This window comes from Alligator mississippiensis, chromosome 5, assembly GCF_030867095.1.
Source record: "Alligator mississippiensis isolate rAllMis1 chromosome 5, rAllMis1, whole genome shotgun sequence".
Taxonomy (NCBI): domain Eukaryota; kingdom Metazoa; phylum Chordata; order Crocodylia; family Alligatoridae; genus Alligator; species Alligator mississippiensis.
In genome coordinates this window covers 52,942,157-52,954,529 of record NC_081828.1, presented here as the reverse complement: position 1 = coordinate 52,954,529, position 12,373 = coordinate 52,942,157, and the positions used below count along the sequence as shown (strand labels likewise).

The 12,373-nt window shown below is 42.6% G+C and overlaps 1 protein-coding gene across 1 annotated transcript in view; it reads right to left on the bottom strand.

Moving 5' to 3' along the window:
• The window catches only part of CACNA1E (calcium voltage-gated channel subunit alpha1 E), a 234,373-nt gene that overhangs the window by 43,011 nt on the left and 178,989 nt on the right, over window positions 1-12,373 (bottom strand). Inside the window, exons 29-36 of the mRNA XM_059728377.1 lie at window positions 11,518-11,719; window positions 9,744-9,908; window positions 8,572-8,682; window positions 6,393-6,476; window positions 6,141-6,266; window positions 5,468-5,533; window positions 2,153-2,244; window positions 1,364-1,529 (exon numbers count right to left, since the gene is read on the bottom strand). Coding sequence (XP_059584360.1) covers window positions 1,364-1,529; window positions 2,153-2,244; window positions 5,468-5,533; window positions 6,141-6,266; window positions 6,393-6,476; window positions 8,572-8,682; window positions 9,744-9,908; window positions 11,518-11,719 — 1,012 coding nt within the window. The remainder of the gene's footprint in view (window positions 1-1,363; window positions 1,530-2,152; window positions 2,245-5,467; window positions 5,534-6,140; window positions 6,267-6,392; window positions 6,477-8,571; window positions 8,683-9,743; window positions 9,909-11,517; window positions 11,720-12,373) is intronic.

The window sequence follows — 12,373 nt, the reverse complement described above, 5'->3', positions numbered from 1 at the left end:
TTTAACCTGCTCTTAAAAACATCCAAAGATGGAGATTCCACAACCTAAGTAATTAATTCCACAGCTAACCTACCCTCATACTTAGAAAGTTCTTCCTAATATCTAACCTAAATTCCTCTTGCTGAAATTTAAGACCATTATTTCTCATCCTGTTCCCTGAGGATGCACAGAAGACTATCACCATCTCTGTTATAAAAAATCTTTCTGTATTTGAAGACGTATCAAATCTCCCCCCACCCCCTCAGTCTTCTCTTCTTCAAACTTATTAACCAATCTTTCCTTGTAAGTTATGTTTTCCAGATCACTCATCATTTTTGTTGCTCTTCATTGGACTCTTTCCAATCTGTCCACATCTTCCTGGAAGTGTAATGCCCAAAACTGGACACAGTACTCCAAGTAAGGCCTCAACAGTGCTGAATGGAGTCTAAGAATCACTTCCCAGGATCTGCATACAACATTCCTGTTAAAAGTAGCTCAGCTAGGGTAGAACAAATGAGTGCCAACTAAGAGGGGGTGCCAGTCTTTATCATGGCAACAGCAGCCCCTGAATGCCCCACCATTCCCCATCAGGCACTTAATGAGCTTGCTATGCCTCTGCCTGTTAATAGATAATACAGCCCAGAATGCTACTGGCTTTTTTTTTTTTTGTGCAGTACTAGTTATACTGTGGACTTGCATTCAGCTTGTGTTCCACTATAAATTCTAGGTCCTTTTCTGCAGTACTGCAACCTAGCCAGTCACTCCACAGTTGCACTTGAACATGAGATTGTTCCATCCTAAGTGCATAATTTTGCACTTGTCCTTATTCAGTTTCAACTGATTGATTTCAAACCATTTTTTCAATTTATCAAGGTCTTTCTGGATCCTAATTCTGTCCTCCAAAGTGCCTAATACCATATGAAGATTTGTGTCATCTGCAAATTTACAAAGCCTATATCAGTTTGGTCTGACAGAAGCATCAGGGAGGGGAGTCCATGTGCTTTGGTTCCAAGAGTGGCCTGTCCATATTACATATTTGAGGTGTTGCAATTGCACTGTAGTGCAGAGATATCCATGCTACTCTTAAACTAATTGGCTTGGGTATAGGTAGTAACCTAGCCACTACAGTATGGAGCTCAGAACAGACTGTAATAATGTGCCCAAGAAGCTGGGTTAAAACAAGGGCTGTTTAGCTATGCTGCTGCAGCTAAATTAGGTACTACCTATACTTCACTGTCACATAAATGGAATCAAATCTCAACACAGTGGATCCCATCATCAGGGAGCATCTGAGGGCAGGGTGGAGCTGGAAACATCCCTTGATCAGAATCAGTCTATGACAACAAGTCCTGAGGATTGGTGAGGTACAAGGAAGGGAACTCACCAGGAATGAGCAAAAGAAGATGAAGGAGACAAAGTAAACATAAGCCAGGTCAGTGCCGCAGCGCTCGTTCTCATTCTGTCCAGATGTCGCTGTAGTGTCGGGTTCACAGCCTTTGCCTTCCAGGCATGAAAGCATAATCTCTTGCCATGCCTCACCTGTGGCACTCCTGCATCCAGAACACACCCATTGTCAGCACTAGCCCAAATGACTTCCCCTCTTTGCCCCACAACATACAAGTAACTTTCTTGAGGACTCACTCATCTCCCCCTTTCTAAGATTAAAAACACCACCAAGTTATGCTCTGAGGTTTTGGACTGCAGGCATGCTAGCTGCTTTAGACAATACATGACATCTCCTTGGTAAACTAAACTGCATAATATTATTTCATGATAGGAGAAGCTAGTGACCTGATGGTGCTGGCAACTCCCTTCAACCTAGCAGGACTGCAGATAGCATTCCTATTTGAATGGAAAGCTAATCATGTTTTAAAACTGGCTTTGTTGATATCCTTCAACAGCATGATCCATGAGCTGGAAATTGGTGGCGTGAATGCAGCCCTGAGGAAATGATCAGGGAGGCATGAGGGGAGGTCACAGATGTACATGCAACGCTCAAAGGCCTCGGTGGTGAGTGCATGGCCAAGTGATCTGTCATCTCTGCTTTCACTTCCCAGAGCCCGAGCCAGCGCTGACTCTCCTCAGCCAAGACCAGAATTCAGCAGTGTGGCATGGACAAAACAGGTGGGGCAAACTGCGACATCTGTTTGTAACTTGAGGGACACACATGTACCTAAAAAGGAGCATGAGGGAGGCCAAGAAGCTGCGGAAGTTGTTGTGCCGGTTTATGTGGCTTCCTTCATCTAGTTTGATATTCCCAAAAACCTATGAGCAGAAAGGAAGGAAAGAAGGAAAATTCAGCACATGAGATGTGCCAAGCCAGGAAGCAAGCCGACCTTCACAGCCAGCAACTCAGCATGGGCTGGAAACTGTTACCTTCCCTCCCACGCACCCATGGCGCAGACAGCTGGTCTGAGCATAATAGCCAGCACATCAGAAAGGCGACTTCATCTGCTGGAGCTGGCCCTTCAGAGAGGAGCTCTGTTGGCTGTCACCAGGGGCAGGCACTGATGCTCATCCACACCGACAGAGTCATACACACACACACATTTAACACACACGTGTCCTGCTGGTGAGAAATGTACCAGGCCAGAAGCTGTTTCCTACAGAACAGCAGAGTACTAAAGCTGTTGAATGCTTTGCACGTTATCAAGAGGCTTCCTTCAAAAAAGGGTAATAACTCCTCAGATAACATTCCCTTCTCTCCTTCAGTCCATTGGTACAACTCTCCCAAACCGATGAGGCTGAACTTTTTATAAATAAAGGGAGTATATAAGATGACACCGCTGGTACATATGAACGATTGTGAAACACTCTAATTCTGTGATAAAGGATGCTGTAGAAATATCTAAAATATCTTCTGGGACAATTCTGGTGTAGTTCACCACATTTCCAGTATAAGCATCTTGAGAAAAAGGCAAGGTCTGAATACAAGACTAGGGCCCAGAAGTCTAAATCCAACTCCAACAAGTATTTCCTTCTGTTGCAGCAGGCAAAGCACATAACCTCTTTGCCTCAGGTTCTCCATCTGTACAATAAATATATTGGCCAGGCATGGGACACTGCAAGCATGCTTCAATTCACAGACTATTATATGGAGATGTGATGGATGTTACGGATATGTTGTATAATCAGAAATAATTTTGTCTCATTGCTTTAAGCGTTTGTATGTTTGTTGTTGGCTCACTCGGGAATAATTAACACTAATCCTCTGGCATGTAAGCCAGTGTGAGGAGTCTTGTTCCCTCAAAGAAAATGCATATACTGGTTTGTTCTGTTTCACAAAACCAGACAAAGGTGAAGGGCTGAAAGAGAGAACTCTGCTTTTGGGCCAGAGGCACATGTACAGAGACACAGATTGGAACAAAAAACCAGACAAACTTGTGTCTGCACATACCAGGATCCTACACAGGTGATGGAGGATACCTGGTTCTTCTAGCTTGTGTACAGACAGGTGTTTTCTCTGTAATGCTTGTATCTTAAAAGAAGTGCTACTCTGCTTTGCAAAAGCTGATTGGTCACACTTCTCTCTGTCACTGTCCCTAAGAGATAGCAAATCCACAGAAAATCCAACCTGCTAGACACAATCACAATGACTTGCAAACACCCTAATCTTAAAGGGAAAGGATGCAAGCATTTGTACCTGAGACCTAAGTAGACTGTCCACGAGGAGGTGGTTGGAGGGGCAGGGGCAATCAAAGGTATAGTTATAACACTGAAACTGTGACCATACAATAATACTGACCTACACCCCAGCAATACTGCCAGGCTTAATTAGTTTATGCTAGTAAAGTACTTTGAAGAGGGGAAGTATTGTATTATTATCATTAAATATTTATTCTGCTTTCTGTGTACCTAAAAATATGCTAACTGCGGAGTATTTTTTTCCACAAAGGTTTGGAACATGTAATTGTATTTTCTGCCTCCAGCTATTTTGTTCAAATAACGCCCACTGATTCCACTGCTTGGGGATTTGCTCACAATGGTGTGAAAAAAAGCAACTACTATCACACTGCAGGGCGGGGGAGGAGCTGAATCATATGGCAGCTGGGGGAGGAGAAAAGACCTGGAGCTGATGGGGGCATGTAGGGAAGGATGACCAAAAAACTGGTCACTGATATTCAGCTTGGCAGAGGAAAAAGGAAGGAAGGCAACTTAAATAACCACATCTCCAATCAAAAAGGGAAGCCAAATTTTCCCCATCTTCAGAGCAGGTGGTAGCCATGTCATCCAGAATTCACGAGAACACATTTCCTCCACCTCCCAAAAGCACTTCACAACTGTGAACATCAGGCAATTCTATTAGTTAACACAGTGCCTACAGTTATGACATAATAAACCCCTGAATATTAATAGCCAAAGATGTCTTCTGAAAATGTAGCTCTTAGGAAGTAAAACCACAAGACAGAACCTGGAGAGCACTTTAAGCTTATGGTTAACTTTAAGCACAGGTAGTCCCACTCATCTTAGTCCCTTTCACTCACAAGCTTAACTGCTTTAGTAGATCTGGGCCTAAGAAACTGATTTTGCAAAATGCTGAGCATCTACAGTTCCTGCTAACTTCAATTGCAGGATCAGCCCCTGACCATTGTTTCAGCAACATGTCTGTGAATCTTCCCCAGGGATCCCCATTTTTCCATGATAAAATGAAACACCACTATGTACATATCTATATATTAGTGGTGTTTCATTTTAATCATGGAAAAATACGGATTTTGGGTTACTTTTTTTAACTGAAAATTGGGGATTTTTTTTTAAATCAAAGAAAACCAGGATCCCTGGTCTTCACACACAAATGCATATTGGACCATAGGGGAGTGTTTGTTGGTTTGGATCCGAGGCATAAAAGGCTCTCACATGCTCTCTGTGTGAACTACCTTTTGCAGGTGGGTAACAGATGATAGAAGCTGAGAAATTTCTAAAGTCTTAGAAAGTAAAGAGATCTGATTTGAAAGGAACATTCTAACCTGTCCTTTTTGGGTTGCCCCGCTGAGTCGGATGGGAATGTCTGATGATGCAATCCATATGAAGGATTCCATCCACATGTTCTTCATCATTGCGGTGATGTCACCATGATGATTTAACCAACCCATGGAGTAGGGAGTCTAGATATATACTCTATCAGTGAATTTCTGAGGACACACACTGGCAACCTGTGAGTATATTAAATGCTGCACCTCATTACCAGGCTGCTTAGACCTCAAACCTCTGGGCAGCCTGATTTATTAAAAACAGGAACTAACATGATAAGCAGATGCTGGACTCAATAATGCTGAAATAGGTGACAAAGGCCGTGTCTACATGAGACGCTGACTGCGCAGTTATTACTGTGCCGACATTTAGTACTTTTCATGGGCTACTGCGCAGTCAGCGTCTCGTGCAGATGCCGCCAAAGTGAAGATGCAGCCAAAGTGCAGTATTCTTCATTCTGTCAACTCCAGAGAGAAGCATCCCAGTACGTGAGATACATCTAGATATTTTGACTTACCTGCATCCCAATGATTGCGTATATGAAGAAAAGCATAGCTATCAAGAGACAAACGTAGGGAAGGGCCTGAAAGACAAGTCCACAAGAGTCTGATTTAGCACAGATAGAGGCTTCAGAATATTGCTTATCTTCAATGGTTTGTGAACTGTACTGACCCCCGCCCCCAGAGGATACAGCAATGACGTACAAAAAGCCAGTCAGCACCTCACTTCCTGCAGGAACTTCACAATATTTTTCAGTGATTACAGAAGCTAGAGCCAAACTGTGTCTCATCATTCCATTTTATGAAAGGCACAGACAAAGACTTGGCATATGTGAAAGCACACCAGCAAGCACCCCTATGAAACAGCTGGCAAAGTGTGCCAGTTACTGGCTTGTAAATGGACACCTTTCATATGCATCACAAAGACCTTCAAGGACCCTCTGCAGTGGGGCAGTCCTTTCTCTTCTACTGTGAGGCAGGCTTACCATTTTGCCCCTCTGGAGTTAGAATTAGGTAAGCTAATTCCGAAAAGTTCAGATGTTTGTGTCAGCTAAACAGACTAAAATTTGGATACCGACTAAGATTTCTGATTCTTCCTGCAACCTATCAGGTTAGAACTGCCATGAGAATAATTCAAGTTTAGTAACTGTCCCACACTTCTCCACTGAGAAGCCAACACACCCCTTTTACCTTGAAAGACTGCACAAAGGTCCACAGCAGAATACGGATGGTGTAGCCCTGGCGGAGCAGTTTGATGAGGCGAGCAGCCCGGAACAGCTTCAGAAAGCTCATGTTGAAGCCGCTGGTGTTTACCAACTGTGAGAAAAACAAACTATCAGAAGAAGGCCAGAACTGCCACACCTAACCTACTTCCCAAAGACAGGCAGGGAAAGAGACCCACCTCAAATTGCTACCACAATTCCACAGAGTCAAAATGCTCACCTTGGTGTCTGTCAAGATAATTTCTGTGATGCTGCCAATCACAGTGATGAAGTCAAAGATGTTCCAGGTGTCCCGGAAATAATTCTGCAGAGATCCAAAAATAAAGATTTAAACACAAGATGTCAAGTCCAGACCAGTGCTTAAACACATGCCAAGTCTCCTTGTATAAGAGTAATCAATATCATATCATTCCTCTTTATGCAACCATGGTCCAGAATACTGTCCTACTGTTGCTGTGGACAAGAATGTCCACATAGTGAACAGGATTTTCTGAGGTGACTCATGAGCTGAATAAGCCAAATTGGTAAAAAGATTCCCCATGGGCACAGAATTCTCTCGCATGCATAAGGATATCATTAAAGGGTTATAGATAAGAACAAAAAAACTACTACTTGAAGGTACAAATATCAGTGGATGAAACCAGAGGTATACTCATCTATTTAAACAGGCAACCAATTATTCATACACAATCTAGTGCTTACTTGGGTACCTACAACTCAGACAAAATCTTGAAGGTAGTGTAAATTTTGTGTGAATGAGACTTTAAGGACTGGATCTAATAATAATACTTTGCCTTTCTGTAGCACCTTCCATTGGAAGAAATCAAAGGGATTTAAAAAGGTAAGTGGCATTGTTCCCATTTTAGAGATCAGGACAGTGAGATACAGAGAGGTTGAGAACCCAGCAAGCCAGATGTGGAGCCATCGACAGAATCCAGGTCTCCTAACTCCTAGTTCTGTGCTCCAAGCACTAAATTATATAGCTTCTTAAACATTTATCTCAACTCACCTGAGGGCATTTAGTGTACTGTGTGCACAAACACATGGGCTGCTTCTTTAGAGAATAACTCTCAGCCCTGGTGAACCTTTCTGTTTACTAGCACAACATTCTGTTTCCTTGTTATGGTGGGGGGTTATTCATTATGTATCGACTGCAGACCATCATACAAATGGACCATCATTAATTTGCAACAGGACAGTTTTCAATCTGTGCATCTTGCAATCTAACAACAATTTTTAATGTAAATTTAATGGACAATGATGTGATGACAATGGTTAGGATGCAGGTGTCCTGAGATCACGGTATCATACTAACCAATATTGTCAGACTGATGATTTGTATTTCCCTGGGTGTCCTTTATCTCTCATAAGATGGTAAGCTGTGTGTGGCAGGAACCATCTTTTAGTTCTATGGCTGTACAGCATGGGGTACTGACCATTAGTGGGGCTCCCAGGCACAATAATAAGTATTCCACATGCTGGCTTAGGATAAGGGAGAGCAATCAGATTTCATCCAACAGGATGGATAATAAACAGAAGGAAACAGAATCAAAGAGCAAATCAAATTAGCTTTTCCAAAGCTGTGCAGGGTAGGTGAAGAAAAACGTGTTATGTTCATAAATAACAAATCCCTTATGTTTGAATAATAACATGATTCGTTGAGAGGTGGATGATTCAAGGAATGGTAATTTGATAGAAGGCCTTTTACTGCCAGATCACCAGTTCAAATCAGGGTCAAACTGACAAGTCAAAAGCTATCAATGGATGGGCATTTTATGGCCTATTCCAAAGGAATTGGTGGATTTGCTGTAATACCTAGCAGAGAGGTGTTAACATGACAACAGCCACCACCACAACAGACAGTAAGTGGCATTCTGGTTGGCAGTCTCAGCAGAAGGGCTAAGGACTCAATGGGGCTGGAAATTGAATTACTCAGGAGGTGGGGGATGACAATCTGATGGCTTTCACTAGTGTTGAATTCATTCAAAAGAGCAAAATGACTAAAAATGAGAACAGTTTGCGGCAGGAGTGGGGGTGACTCTCAGCAGCTCCGATTGTATTAAAAGTCCAGAGATTTCATCCAGAGATACTCATTCTGGAATCCTAAAAGATCCACAGATTGGCTCAGGGATCTGGAAGGATCTTTACTGAGAAACCAGGTACACATCCAGACACAGCATGCTTCATGAGACTCCAAAGAAAGGTTCCAATACTCAGGACAATTACAGTCCTCAATCAAATGTGAGATCTAAATATCATTTGCATGCTGTAGGAAGACAATCCCATTCCAAATGCCAGAACAGCATACTAATTACAAACTAGGACACCAAAATCCTGTACCAGTGCCAGATCAATTGAGAATCTCATGCTGGTACTGAGTACTGGTAGTAACAACTTACCAAGAAGCCAAAAGCTATGATCTTCAGGACACATTCCAAGGAGAACACCATGGTAAATGCAATGTTCAGGTACTTCAAAGCCAGCTCGTATGTATAGGGTGCAGAATAATACTGCCAGAAAGAGAGAGTTGTAACCATCTAATGAACAGCTACAGAAATGGAATCTTACAACAAGGCTCCCTGAATTTCATCATAATGGGACTTGGACAAGCCCCTGAGTTTCATCCCATGTGATGGATGGGATAATGGTAAAACTCTTGTTATTTAAGCTAGCTACCATACAATCCCAGTAATGAAATAATAAGCCTTCCTTTCTCCTCATTAGCCCCATCTGGTAGGGAAGGGTGAGTAAGTGAAACTGAGGAAAGGAAGGGTACTTAAAAATGGCAATCACTATTTGGTGTGAATCATAGAATAAATCCAGGTCATACTGCAATTGTTATGAGTACCCCAATAACTCTTGATGTCTCCTGTTCAAGGCACTTTTGTTTCAAAGAGGCTGCTTGTTACCCAAAATGAATCCTTTCTAGGAAAATTGCAAGTGGGCAATGCTTTTGTGTGCAAGTCTGTGGTCTCATAAGAGATTCCTCCAGGCTACAAGGAAAACTAGAAACAAAGAGAGACTCTTATAAAAATATGATAGTCTTAGCCTTCCTCTCAGTAAAAGAGTGAAGAAATACTGAGGCCTCCGCTCAGCAATAGAGTGGAGGCCTCCATGTGGAATGCAGCACGTTTCTGCACACGGAAATCAAAAAAGTTAGATGTCGGTGAAAGAACTGCATTTGAGCAGGCAAATCATTTAGCCAGATAGTTAAACCTGGAAGTAAAAAAGCGTAGGTGAACTGTGAGAGGCTATATCAGGGTCCCTATGAAAGTCTGGCCATGTATGTCATTGGGATTTATTGCCTTCCAGGTTTCACTGCAAGAAATCAGCTCTATGGATTGAGTACAGCATGCCTGAATGAAAACTAAAGACAGTGTTGGAGGAGCCAAGATTGTGACCTCATCAGTTTCTTAGCCAACAGACATGATATAAAATGAAATCCTGGCATCATCTCCTTAAAAACAAATTACATGCTTTCTAAATCCCTTCCTGTCTGCTTTTCCTCCCCCACAACTTCCCTAAGCAGGGGCAAGCCATTCCCAGCCTCTGAGAAATTTGGTCAGCTCACCTTCATCATCAGCACCACAGTATTCAAAGCTATCATGGCCATGATGGTGTATTCAAAGGAAGGAGAGACCACAAAGTGCCAGACACGGTACTGGAAGGTATGTCGGTTTTGAGGCATGTAGCGAGTGAGAGGTTTGGCACTGATGGCAAAGTCAATGCATGCCCTCTGGAAAAAAAAAAATCCATTAGCTTGGACTCCGCTTCTCTTTTTCCCCCTTCATGTCCTTGTGTTGATAGTAGGGTTTGGTGAACTGCAGAGAAACCAGGCAGAGGATCTGCCATGGGCACAATCCTCATATTCTGTCAGGCGTTATGAAGTCTATTCTGGGTATTAAGCTACAGAAACGGTCCTACATCACAGCAACTTGCTGAGTTAACTGAACCGGACATAGGAAAGGACATGCCTCTGTAAGCAAAAGGTCTTTGTAAGATGAAGTTACATGTAGACGTTATTGTAGTGAAACAATGTAGGATGTTCATTGTACTGTACTGTAAACTGTTTTGCTGCATTCAGACTGAATATAAAGGAGTTAATGATAATGATATTACTACAATGATTTATATTTGTATGGAATGATCAGACCACAAGGATTGTATAGAATTATTGAGTTGTTACATTTGGCTTGTTTTCAGGAATTATAATATATATTTGTCTAATAATAATAATAATAACCATATCTTGAGGTAATGAACACATCGGTTCTTCAACTTTGGCATTTTTTTTACACCTGGGTATGGTTATTGCCACAAACACAGGAAGTTTCTTCAAATTATCATCTGAAAATGCAAGCTCTTTGGCAGGAACTACACAGGAAGTTTTCTTTCTTACATGTTAATTTATCTTACTGTTACTGTATTATATCAATGGGTAATTGATCCATTTACTTCACTACATCTGTTGTGTAATGGAAAACAGTATTAGTTTAGCACGAATAAGCTATGGCTCACTATAGCCAACAGAACAAGATAAAATACAGATGAAGAAAGTAATTTCCCTCTTAAAACCAAGGGGCAAAACCTTGCTGGCTGTAAAGTGGGTCGGGGAGGAGTTATGGCTTCCTTGCTATTCCATCCTAGTAATGGTGTGGGTGATTCACAGCAGCCACAGATGGGGCTTTTACAACAATGGCCGCCTTTAAAAGTATCAGGGCAGCTTGGTGAACTGTTGGTGTGAGAGGGATCAGGATTGAGTTAGTAAAAATGATCCAGGAATGATTGAAATATCTGAGGCTCCAGAAAATACCTTTTCTTATATACAACACACGCTCTTTTCCAAAATTCAGCTGCTGGAAATTTGGATAGGTTTTCCCTTCCCCTCACAGAGCACATATGAGCAAGTCTATACAGTAAGAGCAGTTTCTGATGGTGATAGGAGGGAGTGAAAGTAATGCTGCAGTGCTGCACAAGGGGCTCCCTAGCTGTTGGCCGCCAATATTTTCTCTGCCCCCCACATGAGAGGCTCCTGCTGCAGAAGCAAGGAAAGATTGTTTACTCTTCATGCAGCCTTTCAAAAACAAGGTGCATATCTTATTTGGGAGGCTACTGCACATGAAAAAATAAGATACAATGGGAAGGCAGGCACTGCACAGAGTGTAGTTCAGACTGAAGTGAACGTTACTGAACTCTTGCCGGTTTTCTTATCATATGCCTTGTTTAGCCTTAGGGCTCTGCTCTCTCTGGCCTGCATCTTAAACTGTCTTTCCACAGCAAAGGGAAAATGAAACCATCTTTTATTCCACCCTCTGCTCTCCTACTTTACCTGTGCTATGCATTACCTCATTCTTCTCCAGACTGCATTCCTCCATCATTTTGTCTCCTTGCTCCTGGAATGTGATGATAATGAGAGCCACAAAGATGTTGACAAAGAAGAAAGGGAAGACCACAAAATACACCACATAAAAAATGGACATCTCCATGCGGTTACTGCGGCTGGGCCCCCGGTCCTCCTCGGTCACATCCACGGAATGCTGTAGCACCCTGGAGCATGGGGCAAAGAGAAGCCCAGTGGGTCACACACATGATGGCAGGCCCATTCCAGATGCCTCCCCAGACTGTCTTTTACTGGGAGAGCATCATGTACCTAACAGAACCCCTTTCCAATATCTACCTCCATCCAGTCCTACAGTGCATACTTGTCACATTGATAAAACAAACCAAATCCTTGCTAGAATCCCAAGAACAAGCTCATAAGGGTTGCTGTGCTCACCATAGGAGGAGATATTTTCCCTCCTACATTACAAGAGCCCAGAACTATTTCCTGTGTCCAAATGAAGATGTGCTGTGCTGGAGTTAAAGCATGTCACACATGCAAAGGAGTGTCTCAGAGCTCCCCAGTGTCACACATAAGGGCAAAGCCTGCCCAAGAGCTCCTCCAACATGGAGAGTGGAGTAACCAATAGAGCTCCAGCTGTTTCATGCTCGGAGATAGACTGGCCCAAAAGTCCCCTCAGGCCCACTCAGAAAAGTGCACTGTCCCATAGTTAACTTTGCAGGAAGGGAGCTGATCTCACCACACCCACTGACTTGCCAACGTTCTCTCACACTGATATCATTTCTCAACCTTTCTCTCCTTTTCTCTCCCACAAGGAGAAACATAGATATTAACTCCACCACATAGCTTTCTGAAAGGGG